Source organism: Carassius gibelio, chromosome A14 (genome assembly GCF_023724105.1).
Source record: "Carassius gibelio isolate Cgi1373 ecotype wild population from Czech Republic chromosome A14, carGib1.2-hapl.c, whole genome shotgun sequence".
In the NCBI taxonomy this organism is placed as follows: Eukaryota; Metazoa; Chordata; class Actinopteri; order Cypriniformes; family Cyprinidae; genus Carassius; species Carassius gibelio.
The window spans coordinates 9,202,417-9,224,581 of record NC_068384.1 but is presented as its reverse complement, the minus strand read 5'-3'; the positions used below and the strand labels follow the sequence as shown (position 1 = coordinate 9,224,581).

At 39.6% G+C, this 22,165-nt stretch overlaps 1 protein-coding gene across 5 annotated transcripts in view; it reads right to left on the bottom strand.

The window, feature by feature from the left end:
- LOC128027449 (protocadherin-1) overlaps window positions 1-21,603 on the bottom strand; it is a 142,866-nt gene extending 121,263 nt beyond the window's left edge. Inside the window, exons 1-3 of one of the 5 annotated variants that reach the window (XM_052615069.1) lie at window positions 20,936-21,603; window positions 12,395-13,229; window positions 8,678-10,861 (exon numbers count right to left, since the gene is read on the bottom strand). In XM_052615069.1, coding sequence (XP_052471029.1) covers window positions 8,678-10,861; window positions 12,395-13,219 — 3,009 coding nt within the window. In that variant the 5' untranslated portion in view covers window positions 13,220-13,229; window positions 20,936-21,603. Of the gene's footprint in view, window positions 1-7,202; window positions 10,862-12,394; window positions 13,230-19,644; window positions 19,831-20,935 lie in introns of those variants that run through there. The other 4 variants (XM_052615068.1, XM_052615071.1, XM_052615067.1 and 1 more) reach the window with 4 other exon arrangements.
- Between the last annotated feature and the right edge of the window lie 562 nt (window positions 21,604-22,165).

Below are 22,165 nucleotides of genomic sequence, written 5' to 3'. Positions count from 1 at the left end.
AACAGACTGATCTGGTTCTCAAGAGATTGATCCTGTCCCAATACTAAGAATAATAGATTATCAATGAAATAAAGACTTACATTTCTAACATTCATTTTTATTTAATCGGGATTGGTTGGGCATCTGAGATTAAGATACTGAAATAAATATCCACAGAGCTCTTCCAATTTTATAAATAATAATTTGTTTATTCATCCCCTTTCGACCCATTCTTTCTCTCACACACTTTTTCCCCCCATTCACTCACCAAATGCATTTTCTTGTGAAAAAAAAGAAGAAGAATCAACCCTCCCATCAGGGTCCCACCTCTCTCTGATTCCCTTCCCGTTGCCTCATTCCTCTAACAAACCCCCCGTTGACTGCAATCACACACCAGTATGCAGTGATGCCTGCCTCTCATGGCAGCCGACCGCAAGACCAATTCTCACCCTGCCGATGAAGGCAGTAGCGCTGATGGCTGTTGAACACTCTACATCCTATCTATGAGACTTTCTATCTTCAATATCTTTCTCCAATCTCTTCTCTTTCCTCTGCCAAGTTGGCACATGAGAGGTGGGCACCAGTACTGGACTAGGTTAAATATAGACATGACTTCTCTAAGGTAAGTCAAAGAAATCACATGCCCGGATGCCCCACTCCAGCAGTTTGTCACTCAAAATTTGATCCGAGAAGAAGGGAGTTTAAGCGAGTGTCTACGGAGTCTGCAATATAATTTAAATCAGAGATGAGCTTTGCAGTTTCATCTAGAGGGGAAATGAGAAAGGAAGTGTTTGCATCTTTCTATTGCCAGTTTACGTTATCCTTTAAACCACATCCTGACTGGGCATAATGTGATATGTTTCCTGGTAACAGATCTAACCACAATCAAAAAAAAAAAAAAGGAAATGAAATTAAGGACAATATTCTGACTTTTTTTTTTTTTTTTGAAAATGAATTTTGAAGCAACAAGGACTGAATGTATGTGGGGCTAAAATGGCAAATATATATATATATATATATATATATATATATATATATATATATATATATATATATATATATATATATATATATATATATATATATATATCCATCCAATGGTAGAGCATTGCGTAAGCAGCACAAGGTTGCGGGTTCAATTCCCAGGGAACACATGTTAGGTAAAAACTGTTAGCCTGAATGCACTGCAAGTCGCTCTGGATAAAAATCTTGTTATTTGCTAACTTTTAGCATGTTTTACAAATATTTTTTACCCAGAAACCAGATATTTTTGATTTGCTCTGCAAAATGCTTACTGCCTTATAGGAATGAAAACAAAGACAGAAGGACAAAAAGGATATAATACCTAATGGAAAATGCATGGAACCCACAAGTATCATGTGTCTAAGTAGTCACATCCTGTAAGCATTACTATGCTTCCTGCTGTACAGTTTGCATTATTTTATCCACATGCTTGACACAGTAGTATCATTTCTCTCTGACATCCATCACATAGCTTCCTGTGATAAAGACCTGAGAAAAATCATTATGAGGAGCACATAAGGGCAGCGGATTCCTTGTGTATCAGTCTCGCATAAACACCCACACACAGACGGCGAGTGTTGGGGGTTATAGCACAGGTCAGTGAGCGCACGCCTTGGCAGATCCGTGCCACCTGCTAACAGCCTGGAACAGACACGAGAGATGTCTGCAACATGTACCGGAGACCATTGTGCAGGTCAAAGGTCATCAAGGCCCCTCCCTGTGCTCAAAGTACCAAGCAACAAAGCAATATACTTTACACACATTTACATCCACCACTGCGAAATCCATTAACCTGTCGGCAACATGTTTACGCCTTTCTATGCGGGTCCAGATTGTGAGAGTGTAGGTCTGTGAGTTTGTGTGCTGTTGTGCTAAAAAAACAACTGTTCTGTCACTGCCATTCAAGCCAATTCACCTACGGCCATTTAAGCTCTGTCTATGGCTTCTTGGTTTGTTCTAAACACTGAGCTTGCAGTTTTAAAAAAGATCAAAATTAGAATTGAGATCCATGAGATCAAAATGGGAGTTTTGTGGCTTTATGTCCACGTGCATTAACCTAATGCTAACAGATACTGGTGTATATCTAAAAGTTGACAATTACACATGACCGCTCAAAGATTGGGGTCAGTAAAAAAAAAAATAAAGAAAGTAATACTTTTATCCAGCAAGGAAGAATCATATTGATCAAAAGTGACATTAAAAACATTTATAATGTTACAAAACAGCTCGAACAGGCCTTTTGCAGTAGGTGACCAAGCAACAGCTTAGTACGGTATAGACAAATGTAGAGACATGTACACTGCACTGCTGCCTCTCTCTCTTTGTATCCTCATTTTGAAATTAAAAACAGATCTGTAGACACAGCGAACAGGAAGTGCCTTATGAGGCAGAAGAGCAGAGCAGTGAGGCAGAACGCTAAATGTACCATAAACATGCACCATGCAAAACTCTGTAACATCATTAGACTAAAATGCTCTTAATGGCTAAGCAAAGTAAAGGCAGTATTTTTTTTTTTTTTTTTTGAGCTAGCAAATGCATAAATAAAGGGATTAAACTCTGTTGACTATACACATGAAGGGTTTGATTGGATTTCATGTTCATTTTTACGGTTATGAGGATAATTTTGGTCCATGCACCCGAGCACATCTGCGTGTGCGTATTTGTCTGAGTGAGTAGTTTAGCGTGCACAAGTGCGTTTATGCATCCTCTGTCAGGACCTATAAAGATGGACGCTGTCAGCGTCTGTGCGGAGAGTAAATATGTGTGTACGAGCAGGAGGGGGACAGCCAGGCGTAATTTCAGCAGATGTTGCCTGACAACGGCAGGGTGTGTGGATGGGCCTCTGGGGAGGAGAGAAGTTTAGTAGCAGTCAGAATCTGCAATTGCACAGGCAAAGAGTGCAGTCACAACACAGCACATGACACCTCACCCAGAAACAACGACAGCCCACAAGAGTAAAGTGACAGGGGAGAGAACAAGAGAGAGGGAGATAAAGAGAAACATTTTATGCACTGCTTGGGCCTTTATCAACCTGAGCAAGACCCTAGAGAACAACTTTATAATGCTCAGTTCATAGCTTCAGGAGACCAAGCTATGAACTTGGTAATATATATATATATATATATATATATATATATATATATATATATATATATATATATATAGCATTTTGCATGCCAGACCAGCTAAAAAGTGCCCAAAACCCTTTTAAAACTGGCCATAAGACAAGATTAGGCTGGTTTAGGTATAGGGAAGTAAGAGTATCCACATTAAATATATAGATCTACAGAATAGCTTGAAAAAATAAAATAAATACATAAATAATAATAATAACCTAGTTTTAAGTATATCACAAGAAGTTCAGATTGAGACTTGCCAAATCTGATGACAGTTTTAGACATTTAGAAGATATTTCCTAAAATACATGTGTGATCACAGGTTTTTTTTTTTTTTTTTTTTTGCCTCCAAGTAAAAAAAAAATAAAAAAAATTGCAAATTGCAAAAAAGATCAGTTTTTAACTTTCGGTAAGAAATCAGGCATCTCCATTGATCTCTATCTAGCTGCTCTGAAGGCTAACCAGAAATATTTCCCAATTAGCACGTCCTAACATACTAATCATAGACCATTAAAATAATTGTACACATATGCCCCGAGAGAGCCATATGGCTCCATATGAGGCCTCACCTGAACCAAGTAACAATTGACAGTCAGCTAGTTCTTTAACAGTGACCACAGAGGTGAACTTTGCTAATACTTATCATTAGATCAGCTCAGATAATCTAGATAATAGAGCTAAATGAGAGCTAATGTGTTCGACCTTGATATCAGGTTGTAGTGTGAGCCCAGAGACAGGCTCCTTAATGAGAGAGGCTCTGACAGGGAACGTCAGAGCTCCACACAGAGGAACCTTTGTGTTCCTGGCTGCTTACCTTTGTACATGCTTGTCCCCTTATCTTTCCAACGAGAACTGGAAGGACTTGCAAACGTGCCTTAACTGTGACTCACAAACACACTAGCAACTTAGCAAGGACATAGTCATTTTCCTTCCTTGAGTGACTTGTACTCTCAGGTATTCACTGATTACGGAGAGGTAAAAATACTCCTTTGTGTGTGCATCAAAATGGCCATCTACCTGTCTGCCACTGTTGTCCCAGATTTAAGCCCACAGGACGGGCGACTCATCCTGAGAAACAAATACTGCTGTAACATAGAGGCGCTAAGGGACCAGAATTTTAAGCAATGTAAAAATTGACGACATCATTGTATTACGCCATTTAAAATTTCGTAGTAGAGCACAACAACAACAACAACTTATTAAAGGGCCTGGCAGCTAATTAAAATATTACTGTGTCATGGGCAAACACAAACAAAAAGACAAGCTTAGTTAGGTGTCTCATTAAGTTCACACCTCAAACACTAATATTGAGAAGTGAAGAAACAGGGATATCCATTTCTCTATACTCATTCCTTTCTTTCATAAAAAAAAAAAAACACTTTCAAACCTCAAATGACAAGAGATGTCAGTGTCCTTTCTTTCTTCCTTTCCTTCCTTCTTCCATTTCATTATTTTCCTGTCAGTAAACCTCAGGGAATGTCTTTGCCCTTTTTTAACGTGCACTTGTTTGAGAACTTATTTTCGTACTCACATGCTGTGACAGCCGTTTTCTGTCCATGTGCTTCAGATGTGTGCACTAAGAAAACCGTATATCAGAAGTTTAAACTCATGTGGTTTAAAACTCATGATTTCAGTGCGATAAACATGAAAATCAGAACCAAAACAGATGTTTTTAGCAGGTCCAAGCTATAGCGCTGCTCTATTCTGAATCTGGAAATGAAGTGGAGAGCAGCAGCTCATTTGCATTTAAAGAGACATGCACGTGTTTCTGCTTCAACTCAAAATAGGCATTTTCAAAATGATGTAATAAATGATCTGTGGAGCACTTTGAGCTAAAACTTTACAGACACATTATGGGGACACCAGATAATTATATTACATATTGTAAAAAGGGACATTTTATGTATCCTCTAAAATCTATATAACTCCATGGCATATTTAAGTCCCACTTGAATGGTGGTCCCTCTGTGTCCAAAATTTATCAAAAAGATATAGGGTCAAACAGGGCCATCCTTAGGGGGGCCCTGAACATGATCACGAATGAACCCAGGAAAACAACCGCCAACAGTAACTAAGGGGGCAGGGATTATCGATAGGTAAATTACGACTTAGTATATAAATTCATTATTAGATTGTTAGAGTCAGCAAAGCTAATGATTCTCCATCTTACCTATGTGTAAAAAAATTCTATCAAGGTGGGAGAAGGGAGGAAAAAGGGCCATCATAACAATTAACAGCTCTTTATTTTAATTATCCTTGCATATTCGAAGACAACACCTGAATAATGCAAATGATCTGGTCGTTTAATATTTCTTCAGAGTTCCTTTGAAATGATTTTGTTTTCCTCTTTCTCCCCTCTATATTCTCTCCTGTTGATTCACGATTATTACTGGCGAGTTTGTTGCACCTGATTAACCACTAAGCAATCGTAGGCACTTATTTGCTTATTTAGAGGAGAGAAAGGTGGACATACTGCTGAGATAAAGATACTGCTGAAGCCATGGACTGCTAAAGGGTGACTTGCAGCTGCTGTACGGCAGCCTGGACCACAGAACTGCTTTGCATAACTGACTTCACAAAATAGATTCTCACTCCGTGATGGTTACAGTCACAAGACCACACCACACCACATGAGACAGAGAAAAAGGGACACAACTTAGAAATGGAAAGCTCTTTGTTTTATCTCCCAACTCTTGTTTTTTCCTAAACCATGGAAACATAAAAGGACGGACATCAAACCGGCATTCATTTATTCGCAAACACGCTAAGACTGAAGTTTCTACAGCCAGGAGAAATGAGTGGAGGCTAAACAAGCACACTAAGCTGAAACTCTTATGAAGGTATGCTGTAATTTAAAAATATGAATAACTTTGCTTCCTGGTTAATGGTGTGATGTCATATTTTGCATGATGTTCCATTTCAAACTATGCTATGCATACACATATAGGGACTGGTTTAATGCTGCATTATCCCCTTTTCTTGATTTCTATTGTTAAGGAAAATCACAGGGACAATGACAAACCTAAGGTACAGTACAGTGTAATATTCAGTACAAGTGGATTTTCATGAAAAGGATGATACAGTGGACAGTACCAACCAATGACAGGACCTGTGACCAAATGAACAGATAAATGACTGGATTCTTCCATTAACATGAAGCACCATGAACTGAGTATCTTTTTTGCTCTCTTATCATACCCTCTTTCTATTCATCCCTCTATGATCCCTCCCATTCTCTCTTTTTCTTTGCCCCCCCCCCATACCCCTCCCCCCCACCACCTCCTCACCTGCACTCAGAACAGTCTGTGAGTCAGCATACAACACACACTGGTCAGTCAATTGCCATGGTGACGGTGGAAGCTGAGGGCAAAATCGACAGCTTTTAAGAAGCACGGACACTGCTAGAATTTTAATGGTCGGCAGTGGCAGGAAAGGCTATGTGTGTGTGTTTGGAGCCCAGATTAGCTACCGGCATACAAGAAGCCAATCAAATAGTACACAAATCCTAACAAGACCTCTGACAACCATACCTTGATCCTATTCCTCAAACCTTAATATGGGACCCCAAAAAATAGAGATTTGATTGATAATATATATATATATATATATATATATATATATATATATATATATATATATATATATATATATATATATATATATATGTGACTTGTTTGGCTCAATCCAAGAAGAGCAATGTAATAAATGTATCATATTAATTGTGTTAAGATGTGGATCACATAAGACTGACATTTTTGCATTTTGTGAATACTATAAAACTGGCTGAATAGTAAACCAAAATCAATCCATTTGTCTAGCTATCAACATACAGAGCTTAAAATAATAGCTGATGTACCAAGATAATTTAAAATCGTTTTTGAAGAATACATTTTTATGGTGTCGGTTATTAAGTAAAAAGAGTTTACTTAATAAATATTTACTTGTAAAATGTGATGTATAAAAATGGTAATGTCATACACAAAAATGGGAATATGCAAATTAAATACTGTACCTTAAGAATTCATGTCCCTGGGGAATAATTCCAATGCACTGTTTCTGTTTAACATTAAATCCACAATGCAACACCTTCACAAAAGTTTTATTAAAAGCCAACTTGCTTTACTTGTGAAACATACAAAATACAAATTGCAAATCAACAGAAACAAAATAACACATAACAGGAATTAAACAGAAATGGGGATGTTTGCAGCTTTAAATACAGTTCCACTCCTCGCAGAATGCAAAGGGTCATATTAAACTTGACTGTGTGCTGCATTATGTGTAAAGCCCTAGCTGCTCCTGCATTACATACTTTAAACATTGCATCTTTCCAGAATAACATCACAAGTGATTATTGCTTTAAATGTGGAGACATATCACTTAGAACCATACTTCAAATGTAAAAAAAAAATAAAAAAAAATAAAAAGGATTGAACCACTATGAAAGCAGCTGAGATCTGGTTGGTTCTATTTACAAATCTGGTATAAAGAAAAGTTTGGTGTGTTAAAAATTAATTAAGCAATTTTTTTCTATATAAAGCTATTAAATTTGTTCATCAAGAATTTGAACAACAACAACAACCCCCTCCCCCAACCAAAAAATAAATAAAAAAATCCATGATTATCTCCAATGATTTGCTAATACAGTCTAAGACAAATGGTATCCATTTTTGGTTTTCTTGTTCAGTAGTAGAGAAATGTACTTGAGAAAGGTGATTAAGTTTTAATGTCAAGTAGCTTTCTATTTACAGTTAAGGTAACATTATTCACAGCCTGGTAGAAAATTCCACAGTTAATTATTTCAACAATGTTCAGTGGCACACTCTGATGTCTACAGCTGATTATTAATCTGCATTAAGCCATCTCACTTAGTTCTGTACATAAAAAAGAAGGCACTCTTTGCATCTGCAATCAATGAAGCTTGAGCAAGAACAGGGGAATTATGTCCATTAATCTGTAAAAATAACCCACTACAACTCCAGCTAAACAAAGTCTAAATAATTAAAAACATGTTTTATGTCCGCCAAAATGTGCCACGGAAACGTTCAAATATGTTCAGCTTACATTCTTCATGTGTATTTTAACTTAATCAGTGCAGTTTTCTGTTTTTATACAAAAAATAAGGCAAAACTTTATGTTGAGAAAGTTATTATATCCAAAAATGTGTTGCAAAGGATGTTGAAAGCAGGTCTGTTCATCTATTGAGTGGCAGCAATAAACACTGTCCAAATGAGAATTACCACCTCAAAGAAAATAAAAAGGTAAATAAGACTTGTGCAGGATTGGCTCCTTCATTTAAATGAGTACTAATTAAATTAAGATTTTTTTTTTTTTTAAGGGGTGGACAAATAAAGCAATTAGATATTTCAATGATGTGCAAGGCGTGTGATCAGTGCAGCTTTGGTTTGACATTCATTCAGTTCCAGCCCCTAATACATATCATTAGTCCACACATTGTTGCTGCGATACCCGTTGCTGTGGTACCCTGTGCTTTGGTAACCTGTGCTTCGGTACCCTGTGCTGTGGTACCCTGCCATGCTTTCGAAGTCGTCTCCTACCTGTTTGGTGCTATATTTTGAAGAGTTGGCCTTGTAGCTGTAATCCGAATACTGGTCCGAGCCTGTTGAGTTGTTGTCACCGGTTCCTACAAAGGTGTTGGTTGCTGGCAAGTCCTGCACTGCCTGGTGTTTCTTTGAGGCAGAAGGTGACTGAGGTTGGAGCTGAATGGATGGCAGGGGAGAATTAGATCGATAGTGTCTCCCTAGGTCTGGGCTCCCAGGGGGGTAGTTGAGCGGCAGGTGAATCCTTGGGCTATCGATGATGCTTTCATTCATGTGGTTAAACTTTAGGCCTTTCTGAAGACTCCCCCCCTCATCCTCTTCAGATGGGTTGGCAGGCTTTGGGGCTTTGCTTTTCTTTGCCTTCTTGTTCTTGTTGCTCTTAGGTCCTGGTTTGGGGGCATAGAGGTCTTTGGTCTCCTTCTTGCCTGCCTGGTAGCCACTTTTATTCTCCTTTAGCACGACATGCCTGATGATCATAGCCACTGCAATGATAAGAATGACCACACAAAAGCCACCTAAGACTGCAAAAATAATGTTACTATGCTGGTCTCGAGAATAATCAGGGTCTCCTGCTATGTCCATTTCAAGTGGCGTATAAAGACTGTGTCCAACAAGTCCTTCGACATGGGAGACATTGCCAATGGTCTCATTGACGTAGACATGAACCAGTGCAGTCGTATGGCGTGCCGGCGTGCCTTTGTCCTTAACTTTTACTACCAGACGGTGGAGACCAATGTGTTTCGATGTGAACTCTTTAGCCAATATAATCTCACCTTCTGTAGAGATGCGGAACAATCCATGCGGGTTGCCCCCTACTATACTGAAATCCATCTCTGAATTTAAGCCGATGTCCATGTCCTCTGCCTTAACACTTTCAACGTGTGTTTCTGGGCTTGTGCGGGGATCCAAGAACTTGTATGAAGAGTTTGAGGGCTTGGTGACGTATGGAGCATTGTCATTCTCATCAAGAACATTAATGGTAATGCCAACATAGGAAGAACGTGGTGGATCACCTCCGTCAACAGCTTTAAGTCGGAAACTGTAGGTGCTCTCCTTTTCCCTGTCAAAGGAAATAGTCGAAAGTATAGTGTACGTTCCATTTTGAATCATAAACTTGCCATTGTCTGGTTCTACAGAAAGTTGAACACGAGCATTCTCGCCCTTGTCGTAATCGTTGACTGTTACCATTCCTACAGGACTAAGGGGCGGCATGTTTTCTTGGACTGAAAAGCTATAACCATTAAGCATAAATTTAGGGTCATTGTCATTCCTGTCGAGCACCTTAATGACAACAGTGGCAGTTCCTCTCAAGCTTGGTACACCTTTATCAGCTGCTGCAACTAGAAATTGATAGTGATCTATTTTTTCACGGTCCAACTGGCTCATGACATGCACTTCTCCTGTGTTGGGGTTAATTTCAAAGAGCCCCTCGGGTACTGATCCACCAGTGATAGTGTAGGTCAGCTCCGCATTAGTCCCGCTGTCGGCATCTGTGGCTACCACATCCAGAACCTTGTCACCTGGCTGGTTCTCCTCAGCAAATTCTACCTCATACAAAGAAGGCGAGAACACTGGGGAGTTGTCATTCATGTCAGTCACTTGCACCTTCAGGGAATTTGTGCTGGATAGTGCAGGGTTGCCAGAGTCCACTGCTACAATTTCAATCCTGTAGTCTTTTATCCGTTCATAGTCCAGTAGCATGGTTGTCTGGAGGAAGTACTTCCTCTTGCGGTCATTGCCTGTTTCACTAGCTGAACGCAGTTGGAATGGCACATCCCCTGCGACCACACAGGTCACAACTGCATTTTCACCTTCATCTTCATCTGATACCTCCACCAAAGCCACAGCTGTGCCTACTGGCATGTCCTCCGATATGTTAGCGACACCATCATCATGCGTCACAAGCCCAATGCCCCGGATCCTGATGGTGGGTTTATTGTCATTCTGGTCCTTTACTGTAATAGTTACAAGGGCTTTGGAGTTCTTTGGTTGTGGACCATTGTCTTTAGCTTGGACGTAGAACTTGAGCATGCTAATTTCTTCACGATCCACAGTGCCTTTAACGAAAATGGTGCCTGTGTTGCGGTCAATGCTGAGGAGCCTCTGGACTGTTGGTGATGCCTGGTGGAGGCTGTAGGTCACCTCTCCATTGGGCCCCATGTCAGAGTCGTAGGCCTTCACCTAAATCAATACAACACAAAATGAAAATAAGCAAAGCACTGAATAATTAATTTACAAAAACAGATGATATATAGGATTACATATCAGTGTCAATACAGGGATTAAAACACTTGGTCATATTGCCAGCAATACATTTTACACACTTAAAAAAGACCCAAAGATCATCCAAGAACTACATCAGACTAATTGATAAATTAACTTAATTTTCCTGGAATTTAAAATAAAGCACAACTCATTTGACTCCAGAAAACAGCTTTTTTTGTAATACCATAACAAATGGGAATCGGTTTTTATTCAGTTTTCAATATAAGAAGAGAAATGAGAAATGCACTTACTCAGGGGGATAAACATGATTAGGTTGTGTTTTGTGTTAAGTTAAATTCTCCAAAATCAGCTGTAGTTTGCTAGATGAAGTTAACTTGAGAGATCACTTAAGTGGCTCAGTCTTGGCACAGATTTCTACATATTTTTTTCTGGTCTATCATGAATTTGGGATATAATTTTAAACAGCTCTGAATCGAAGTGTGGCTTGATTAAAGCTTTGAAACAATCAAGATTCCCTTGTTCCTGCTACATCCACTCCTTGTTCTGTGCTTGTCTGTGTACGAAACATGCATGGAGTTTCAGTCCATGTAGTACAGAGAACAGCTCCTAATCTGAAAGATTATTCATGGTGCTTAAATTATTATTACTCTATATGAGTCACTTCATCTCATATGCCATACTAACTGGGAATTTGTTTCATTTAAAGTATTTGAAGAACATTTCCCTGAACAAGCTGAAATACTAAAGTACAAAATGTACAACCCTCTGAAATCACAACATTAAGCTGTTTTAATACCACCACTGCTTATTTACTTTGGCTTTTAAGGATGCTTATGAAGACTGAGAGGAAAATTTAAAGGGACCGTGAGGGATCAATCGATTGCGTGTGAAAATATGATTTGGCTTTCTCATTTCTTCCGCTTTAACCCTGTTGTGTGTGAACCGAGGCTAAAGCCCATCGGGATAACTGAGACTTCCATTTACAAGAGCTTGTCAGCCTCTGTATGTGGGGCTTGAGTGCACTTCTATTGCCAAGCTGTCAAATCAGCTCCTCTATTACTTAGTGCTCAGTTTAAAGGTTTAGCATAATACTTGCTTACAGGTGAGTTCACTGAAACTCTTGTGTCATGTGCGGTCTAATAATATTTATTTGATGTATTGAATTTTAATTGAATTTACCTGTTACTCAGAGCTCATTCTTTATATTCACAAAAAAATTACATGTATACATCTTTTTACTTTACTTTATATTTTATATAAAAACATTATATATATATACATAGTCACCTTATAAAAGTATTAAATTAAAATATAATACTAAGACAAATTTGTGATGGATCCAACAGGCATTTTCATGCAATATGACTTACCATGCATTTCAAAGTATAATATAACTTTCCTGTATATGACATAACCTTAGCATTGCTAGCATCATGTTATTACATTAGTTTTGGATAGAAAGCATGACTAAACAAATCGATTACTTACTTGTAGAACAGAATAACCCACTAGGCTGTTTTCTGGGAGCTCACCCTCATAATGTGACTTCTCAAATTTGGGCACGTTGTCATTGACATCTGTAATGGTGATCCTGAGCAAGGCGCTACTCTGGCGGGGTGGAGAGCCACCATCGATCACTTTTATGTTGAGGTCATATGAATCTCGCTGCTCTCTATCCAGGTTTCCCAATACAATGAGTTGGGGCAATTTCTCATCTGAGTCCTGCGCCACCTGCAGGCTGAAAAGGTTGGCAGCTTCAGGGCCAGTCGTTAGCGCGTAATCAGCGATGCCATTGCTTCCAGAATCCCTGTCGGTGGCCACAGGGATTTGGAAAAGTGCACCCACGTGTGTGTTCTCCGGGATCGACAATGTCAAGACAGGTGAAGAGAACTGTGGAGTGTTGTCGTTCTCATCCAAGATCTCGATGCGGCCTTCGATGAGCCGAGGTCCTGTGCCTTTCATCAGGTCTGTAATAGACACCTCAAATTCTAGGAAACAAGGATCGCCCTCAAAAATGTTGCGACAGTCCTTGAGAGTCTCCCGATCGATCGAGATCTCCGTAGTATAGATATCCCCTGTTTTCCCATCCACACGCAGGAAAGGGGCGCCGACCTCAAGCTTGTAAAGGTGACCGGTGTCTGGCAAGCCCTGGTCAGATGCCAAGCTGCCAATCAGTGTGTTGGGCGGCTGCTCCTCTGTCACCTGGTAGATGATGGTGCTGACTACATCTGCAGAGCAACAGAGGAGGAGGAAAATCCACACTAGCATGGCACTCCACCGTGACCACATCACATTGGCACTCTGGCACATCATCAGTCTGTTACTGCAAAAGATCAAGCAAACAAATAAATAAAATTAGAGAAACATTCATTCTTCAGGCACAATCCTTCAAAGTCTCTGACAATGCCAAGAAGCCTGCAAAGCGATGGCCGCCACAGTTTTATGGTACTGATTCCCAGGGATTTATGATTGATTGTCCCTTTGTGTGTTGTAAACCTATCCATTTTAGAGGCAGTAAATGTGTCACAAACAGTTACTTGTGTTTGACCTTCATTCTGCAAACTTCATGTCATGTCTAATTCATAAAGACAACATATGTCCTTATTCCTGAGAGATGCACTGGATGACTGACCCTGTGAGAGGAGGAAGCTAGCAGATGTCCATTCAAATAATGGTGTTACTCTGCTTGATCTACCTTTCCTATTGATGAACTGTCTCAGCTCTCATCACCGAAAGGGTGAAAAAAAACCCACCAAAAATCAAGCATGATTCTTAAATAATAATAATAATAATAATAATAATAATAATAATAATAATAATAATAATAATAATAAATAAATAAATAATTTAAAATAAAAGGCAATACAATTAAAATTATTTTTTGGTCCATGTTACTCTAAGCTTATAGAAATCAATATGTTCTTTATTTTAGAAAGTTTGTGTGAACTGGAAGTTGCCACTGACTTTACTTCCACATTCTGATATATTCTCAAAATAAACTGAATATTATAACAATCAATATAAAACCATATAAAACAATGTTACCAATGTTACAGAAAGTGGGAAAGAAACCAAAAGCATGAATCTTCTATGTCCTGTTTGAGTCTTTAAGTTACTGAACACGTTAAAGGAGTGTGGCTTTCTAATCTTCCAGTGCCACTATAGTTATCACAGCAAATGGCTCCAAATTTATGGCAACATCACACAACCATGGGGAGGTAAAAGACGGGTCTATAGAGGGTGTCTTGACAACAGCCCCACTCCTGCCACTTCACCAAACATTAACAAACACAGCGTGACATACTGCAAAAGAACAAAAAAAGAAGAAAATCAAATAAATAAATCAGATTCTGATTAATCCATCACGTTTAAGGTCATGTTTCCTGCTGTGGTAATCACAGACCCCTGTAACATATGTGGAATGTTATCCCACCATGCTAACCATTGCTAATGAGGCAGGGCTGCTAGATTACAGCCCAGAGCAGACAGGCACCTCAACTCGACCCAGCAGTGAACCAAAGGGGGATGTGAGAGTGCTGCCACCAGTACCATTCTGCCTTTGAATACCAAGCCTAAAGAATCAAAACCAGTCTTTCAATTTCACCTTCCATGAGGTTAAAAAAAAAAAAAAAAAAAAAAAAAAAACTTTATTAAAGACCACAAATATACAAAGAAAAATGACTGTCAGCATATTGGAGCAGCCATTTGGGGACTAAAAGTTAGTGACTTCTTCCATGCACTCATCAGTATTGATTGGTTGTAGTAGTTTAGTGCATGTACCATACAATATTTTAGCATTAAACAGATTGCAAAGAAGGAAAAGAAAACGTGTGGATAGAGCAATGAAAAATGGCTAAGATAACTGCAACAAGCAAACACCACCTCACACACTCTGCTATACATGGGAAAGGCAGTTTTAATATAAACAAATTAGACACCAGTGATTACAAACACACTCACACAACTGCAGTTATAAGGCAAAGACACTGTAGGGAGAACAATGCACTAATGATGCTGAAATGAACGGTGGGATGTGTGACCCTGATCACACATATGATGAGAGCTTGACTCGTTTCTTACTAATTTCACAGTATAATTCTAAAATCTGTCGAGACAGAAGACTCTGACACACTTTCATGTGGCTAATTAAACAGCGCAGACCACAAAAGGGGCTACAGAGGTGAAAAATTCCTCATCTTTAAAAGCAATGTATCTCTCATTGTGGTTTTGAAAGACCATCTTATGGAGTTGGCATTTCACAGTGATGCGTCATAGTCTCTGCTTAAGGTGTGTGTTGAATTTGTTACCTTGTGTTGATGAAAAAAGGTCAACCTTAAAAAGCCGGCTGGGTCAAGGATTAACCAGGCTGAAAAAATGACACTAAAATGCTATTTGTTAAAACAAAAAGGAAAAGATCTATATATAAACGAAACCAAAACATCACATCTTCAACGTGCACTGGAAAAGTTAACAAAAACAACAAAGCTCAAAAACATTCTCGCATCATGAAAAGCGTGTAAATATGTTTTGCTCTCAAGGGCCCGACATAAAGAGCCTGTGTTAAGGGTCACTGTACTCTGGGAATCCTAATGTAGGCTGTAGACATCCTTTCCCACACTCTTGTATGAATATGAATGCACGTGTGTGCACATACATCTTTGGGTGTGTTAAACTTACACACAAGATCTAAAACAACCACAGCAAAGTAATGTCATTGAGTGTTTTTGACCAGATGCTTGGGCAAATGGAAAATTTTACAGAAAAACATGAAAGTCATAAAAAAAGAAAGCCAGCTGAACCTGTTTGAGGATAGGGTGGCAACAACTTGGGATTTGGCTAAACACTCTCCTGTGTAAGAGGCAAGAGGCATTTAATTGTCATTTGGATAGTTAACACTGGGGAAAACTGGGCATTGAAATGCTTGTGACGAGGCTCAGACATACAGTGACAATAACAAGACATAAGACATAGACGTACGTGGAGAGCACTGAGGTTCTTGAGGGACTACAGTGTCCATAGACAGAAAGACATGGACAGAGCATCACATGCCCATAAGTGTAATGGAAATCCATAAGTGCATATGAGTGGCCTGCCTTAATGGCAGCCATTTTTACATGATAGAAAAGGCCCTAACAGAGTCAAATCAAGCACCGCTACCTTGCAGACAGCTTACCTTTCAGTTGCAGAGAGTTAGCACATAGCCTTCATACAGGTAAACAAAAACCCTAGCCATTACAATGACATTAGGCTGTCGGTGGGGCTTTTCTTCACCTATGAGCTGTGATCGTCATCATTACATGGTCAGAGAGGCAATTTATGACAGGCCCTAAATCAACACACACTGTCCACCTCTCTAATAACGTCTTCAAATGCACCATCGTCGAGCCACAGCTAAAGTCTCCTTGCAGGGAGACAGGCGTCGCCAGAGTGCGGTATTTATGACTACTGTCATAATCCTGTGAGAATTCATTCTCAGCTCTCAGGCAGTGCAGCCTGATTCATCTTGTACTGCTGTGTATAAGCTGGATGTCATTAATATAATCAATAGCTGTGAGCGCATAGGAAGAAGTGAATTGGCGTTCCCCCTATGGAATCTCACCATTGGCTCTTTACAGATTATTCACAGTACATTTGGCCAGAATTTTCGCATCAGCCTTTCGGGGAATGCGGTTCCTTTCTCATTTCCCGTGAGCAAAAACTGCTCATTTCACAACTGTCTCTTGTAACAAAACCGCACACCATATGCACACCATCCTTTTATGCCCTCCCATGCCCTTTCAGAGATGCGCTCATATATATACTGTCGAGAAGACCATTGTGTTGTTGCACAGGGGGAGGTTAACAGATTTAAAGGGCTAATTACTATTCTAAAGCCTCCCCCGTTGACATGCTTTAAAATTGCTGTATGATTTTCTCTCTCCCTCACTCTCCCTCTTTCCTCTTAAGAGACTTGTAATGAGGAATTCATCATTGTACCAACACTCACCCTTCCTTTGCCAGCAAAAAAAAAAAAAAACATGAGGATGGCATACCTGTGCCAAGACACCCCCCCCCCCCCCACCACCAGGTGGAATCCAGCTCAGCATGAAACAGCAAGGTGATTCTTGGGAAAATAGAGCAATAAAAGCATTTATGTAACCGCCGTGGCAGGAGTTGGAATCCTGGACGAGGCACAGCGGTGGCACTGCGTCATGGTAACACACTCAGTCAATGATTGTGCTAACCCCTCCTCATTCTGGTTTCAATGCGATGATTAAAGAATTAAATTAAAGCGGTGACATTTATGAGGGTTCAGGAGTCAGCTCTTGTCTGAACCCAGGAGAATGATTGACTCAGAAGGAACGGTGAGTGCAGCATCTGTCCTAGGTTAATGGTTAACTCATCCGGCTATGCTGACATTTTAGTGTGCACCTGAAGTGCGTATTCGAGAAATATAGCATAAAAGCTGAATATTTATTTGCTTACTGTTACACGAGGTAAGCCAAAAGACTCACCAATTGAATAATGTTGCTGATAAATCAGCAAGGGGATCGAAAAGTGTGAATAAAATGCATTCATATTCACTCATTCTCATGGAGAACACGTAATTTAATCCTCCTGAAAGCACATAAATGAGCTAAAAAGTAGTTCAGTAGGCAATAAACACTAACCAACCACATCCTAAATACTGAGTGCGTCAATACTTTGATGCCAGTGACCACAGCCAATGAGTTGAGCTCATGTGAGCTTTTGTCCTCGGCTGCAGCCATCTAGCCTCTAAAGGCCACCAGCTCCACGACGTTCAGTGACCCGTTTTAGATGGGTGGCCCAAGGCCCCCCTCCCCAGCCAAGTGCCAGGCACAGAGGATTACTTTAATTATTTCATTCAGCCATTGTGGGGCCAGATTAGTCTGCACCCGCTTTCAGATGAGATGAACTGCTGCCCCGCTGCTGTCTACCAGGCTGTTACACAGAGAGAGCTGGCCAGTTACAAGGCTGGCATGCAAACTCTCACACACCATTACACAAGGCTTTACACAAAAACACACACACAATGATAGCACAGACAAAGACAGGAGGAGTGCTGCTAATATTATGGGTTAAACAGACCAAGAGGTTATAACAAAATATGTGAAATTGGTTTTGTTTTACTTAATATCTATGTATTAAATTTAAAATGCTGTCAAAATGGGAAGGATGGGCTGTAAAGCTCATTTTGAACAATAGATGATTTTTTTATCATGAATAGTATAATTGCACATTATATTTACTGTCTTTATATATGACGAGTGTGATTTAACCAAGTACTTGAATCAACATCCTTTTCGATCCTGAAACAACTTTCTAATCAACCAAACAGAAATGAGATTCAACTTTTTTAGAAAATATCTGTTTTAGGTTTACAATCAGGGTTAGGTGCTTCTAAACCTTGTTAATCAGCTATCATTCTCTACTGATTTTAGGAATAAATTATGGTTAGGGTTAGAATAAGGGGTAGGGATTAGGTTAAATCTATATTTTTGAATAGGAACATGTCTTCCTTTGCAAAATCGCGTCAACCCCTTTATATACAGTTGAAGGATCCTATATGTTGCCTAACAAGAAATTAAACCGTACATTTCTTTTAACATCACTTCCTACAATAAAACATAGGCCTACCCATAAAGACAGAAATGCTGAAATGTGTCATTTTAGGTTGGTTTTGTCAGCTGGAAATTGTCGTTACACAGTAAGTGAAAAACTAAGCTAATTAAACAAATAATTTATGCATGGACATATTAATTAAAAAGAAGAAGAAGAAGAAGAAGAAGAAGAAGAAGAAGAAGAAGAAGAAGAAGAAGAAAGCCTGTCACAGTAAAGACTAGAAACAATTCAAGGAAGCAACTCATAACCTTTGAATCTGCTCAGTTGGGCACTGTACTGGGTATTTCATTTACAGTCAAAACTGCATGTGATTTCTAACAAGAGCCCTTTTAAAAACATTTACTCGCGGTTACTTGGGATAATTGAGGTATAATCGATAAACGAGCATTTTAACCTTAAAAAGGCCTCTCTGTTGTCTACTTTCTACACTGAACGTTGAAGTCTCGGTCCATTCAAACGGTCAGCTTTAACTGGGCTCTCCGTGTGTCTGAGAGGAGTCTCATCCGTTGTATCACAATCAACTGCCCGAAATGTGCTGATTCTTCAGTGCTTTTTAACTTTTAAAAGGAATCTCCATAGAAGACGAGTATGATAGGCTATTGTCGATATATATGAAAGAGAACGTTAACTATAACAAAAATAAAGTTGTTATATAGCCCATTTGTTTAAACGTAAATCTATAACAAACACGATAGCATTTATGTTTGTCGACGTATCGTCCGACAGGCTGAGCGGTCTGCTGTTGCTATGGTTTCATCCTCAGACAACTCGATTTCTGTTCGTGAGCGCCTTGCTAGGTGACAATAAGAGCCATGGCTAACTTGTAACTTTTGTGGTAAATATCTCACCGAAAGGAGTTACACGTAAAATATGCTTTAAGAGCACACGACTTCGGATTTGACTTCCTTAGAAAGTACAAGTCTTCACAGGGGGTCAGTAGTTTCAGCAGGCTATTGAAGAAATTGAGGAAGGGATAAAATAACGTATTTATAAGATCCACAGATCAATAATCTACTGGAACGGCACGAGAATCTCGCTCAAGTGCCGCTGTGTGCATATGTGCTGATGCCTACAGAACACGATCTCGATGAGAGCAGAAGGAAAATGACTTTTACCTGCGGATGAATGCGCTCCGAGTTAGACCAGGTCATTTGCAAGCCATTGCGGGCTGCTGTACAATTTTGCATCCGGCTGAACGCTTTTGCCTACAAATAAACCAGAAAAAGAATCGAGATGTCCGATCACAGCTCCGCGGAATGAAGCCTAAGCATTCCCGTGTTTTCACACTGTTTCTCCCAGCCTGGACCAGACGAACAGGTTTAAAAGCAACCCGACGACGGGAGCGACCAGAAAGACCGGATTCCGCTCTTATGACAGGCAATGCTTTGTTCCTTGACGATTACTGGTGACTAAGTACCAAGGAAAGAAAGCCTAATTAATAGTGCGTCTCGTGAAATGTTGACTAGACGACATTCTGCGGGTAAAGTTAACCGCAAAAATGTTACACGCACTGAGATAGAAAAGTAGAGGTATATGAGAAATGCGCCAAACGAGAGCAACAGGTGTTGCGAGAGCGAGGAATAACCAAGTAAGAGAGCAAACTTAAGGGTCTATCCATAAAAGCTCACAAAATACAGATTCATTATTCTGTATACTTTGAACAGTGCTTATACAAGTGTACATGCTATAAGCGCATTTCCTGTGAGGGTTTCCTGCCAGATGTGGGTAGAAAAAAAAAAGTTATATATATATATAATCATCTTATAATTAAATTATTATTATTATTATTTATTTTTTTTTCAATCTAGATAATTCGCTCGTTTCGGGCGCACTGTAAAGAGATGAATATTTCATATCAGAGCGAGGAATCGATTAAAATCTACGCGAAGATGCACTGACCGGCACTTGAGCTAGATGAAGATGTTTTGCTATATGTGTGGATCCATGGGGTCAAAGGCTTCTATGTGTGGAAATGTAATAGCAAGCGTTGATTGGCGATCCACTCGAGCGCTCGGTTTCATGAAGAAACATCGATAGCAGTAGTGCAGGGAAAACATGTCACATGTGAGCTAATCAGCTCTGAGGACAATCGAGGGCGATGTTAACTTAAAATATCGATACATTCCTGATATTTAAATTGAGATGAGCAGCCATTCACAATCTCTGTTTATAATGAGAACTTCATTAATCACTAATCCTTGTGACAGCACTATGTCGAGCTAATATTATATGTCTGTCGTAATTATGATTTATATAAACGCACAGAAACACACACATAGGGTACCTTTCTATAAAGAAAAGTATATCTACATGGTAACCTCACTTACTGACAACACTAGAGCGCATTGGTAAGACGAACAAATATGCAAATGTATAAATATCAATAACTAAATAAATCTCATATACCTTAATGGATAGTTACTCCTCTTAGTTGTATGTGCTCTTGAAAGCTTTGCACGCTACAAATCAAGCGCTTTTGGATATCCAAAATTCAGCACCACCGCAATCCTTTCGATACAAAAGACAGCACCCTTTTCTGGTCCTGTAGAACTTTAGCAAAAAGTGTCACGTCAAAAAATAAGAGCGCGCAACTTGGCTGATGGTGGTTACGCACATCAGAGAGAAGTGTCCTCTCTTTGCGCACGAAAGGAAACCCCGAACCAGCGGTACTCCGGACCGGGCTCAAAGCATCCCGACACCTCCAATTTCACACGACAACATCCTTCAAAACGTAGACCTTCAGTCAACAACTGTCTGTGCATAAAAGTGAAAACAGAAAAATCGTCCAAGGCTATGTCCGGTAGCGTCCAGTGCGCGTGCTCTCATCATCAGTGCCGCAGCTCACCGCGCGCCTGTATACTGTGGATAGCCTATGTGAGAGTGAAGTGATTTCCGACCGAATGCGCTCTCGCTCCCCCCCCCCACACCTCTCGCTCACTCTCTCCCTCGCTCAGTGCCTCATACAAGAACATCATTTCGAATAGTTGAGGGCGGAGCTTTGCGATACGTGCTTCTGTGGACTCCACAACAAAACCTCATTCGTATTTACCCAGCCATTACCAAGTGTCAGTGTTGCCGTATCCGCTTATTATAAGCGAATATGCTTGTTATGTCAGTCGCAAGTCCGGGCTCCAGAACAGTGGCGTTTTGGCTAAGTGTGACCAACTACTAATTGAAGCTGTCAAGTATCCACATTTACAGTTGAGCCATGCTCTTCATAGATTCCATGTCCAAATATGGATAGTACTTCCCCTTTAGTATGAAAACGAGCATGATGTCTAAAAAGCAGTAGCCTATTAATGAAATAGTGAATAATATTCAATTGACAGCTGTGAACAAACTATCAAACATGCTAACTTTACTAAGAAAGTTGTTCCACAGGCTTAAATTGTACTTGTCCAACAACACTGAAAGTAAATTGTGTTTGTGACTTTGTTTGTGTTGTGTTTTTAGTACACACTAGGTCAAAGAACAAACAGGTCAAAGTACAATGTCAGCATAGTGAATGTATTATGGCAATGTATTTATACTACAAACATAAAGCGTTTAACAACCAAAAAGTATTGACCACTGACGAAGCATTTATTTAAATTGTATATGCAAAATACTTGCTATATATATATATATATATATATA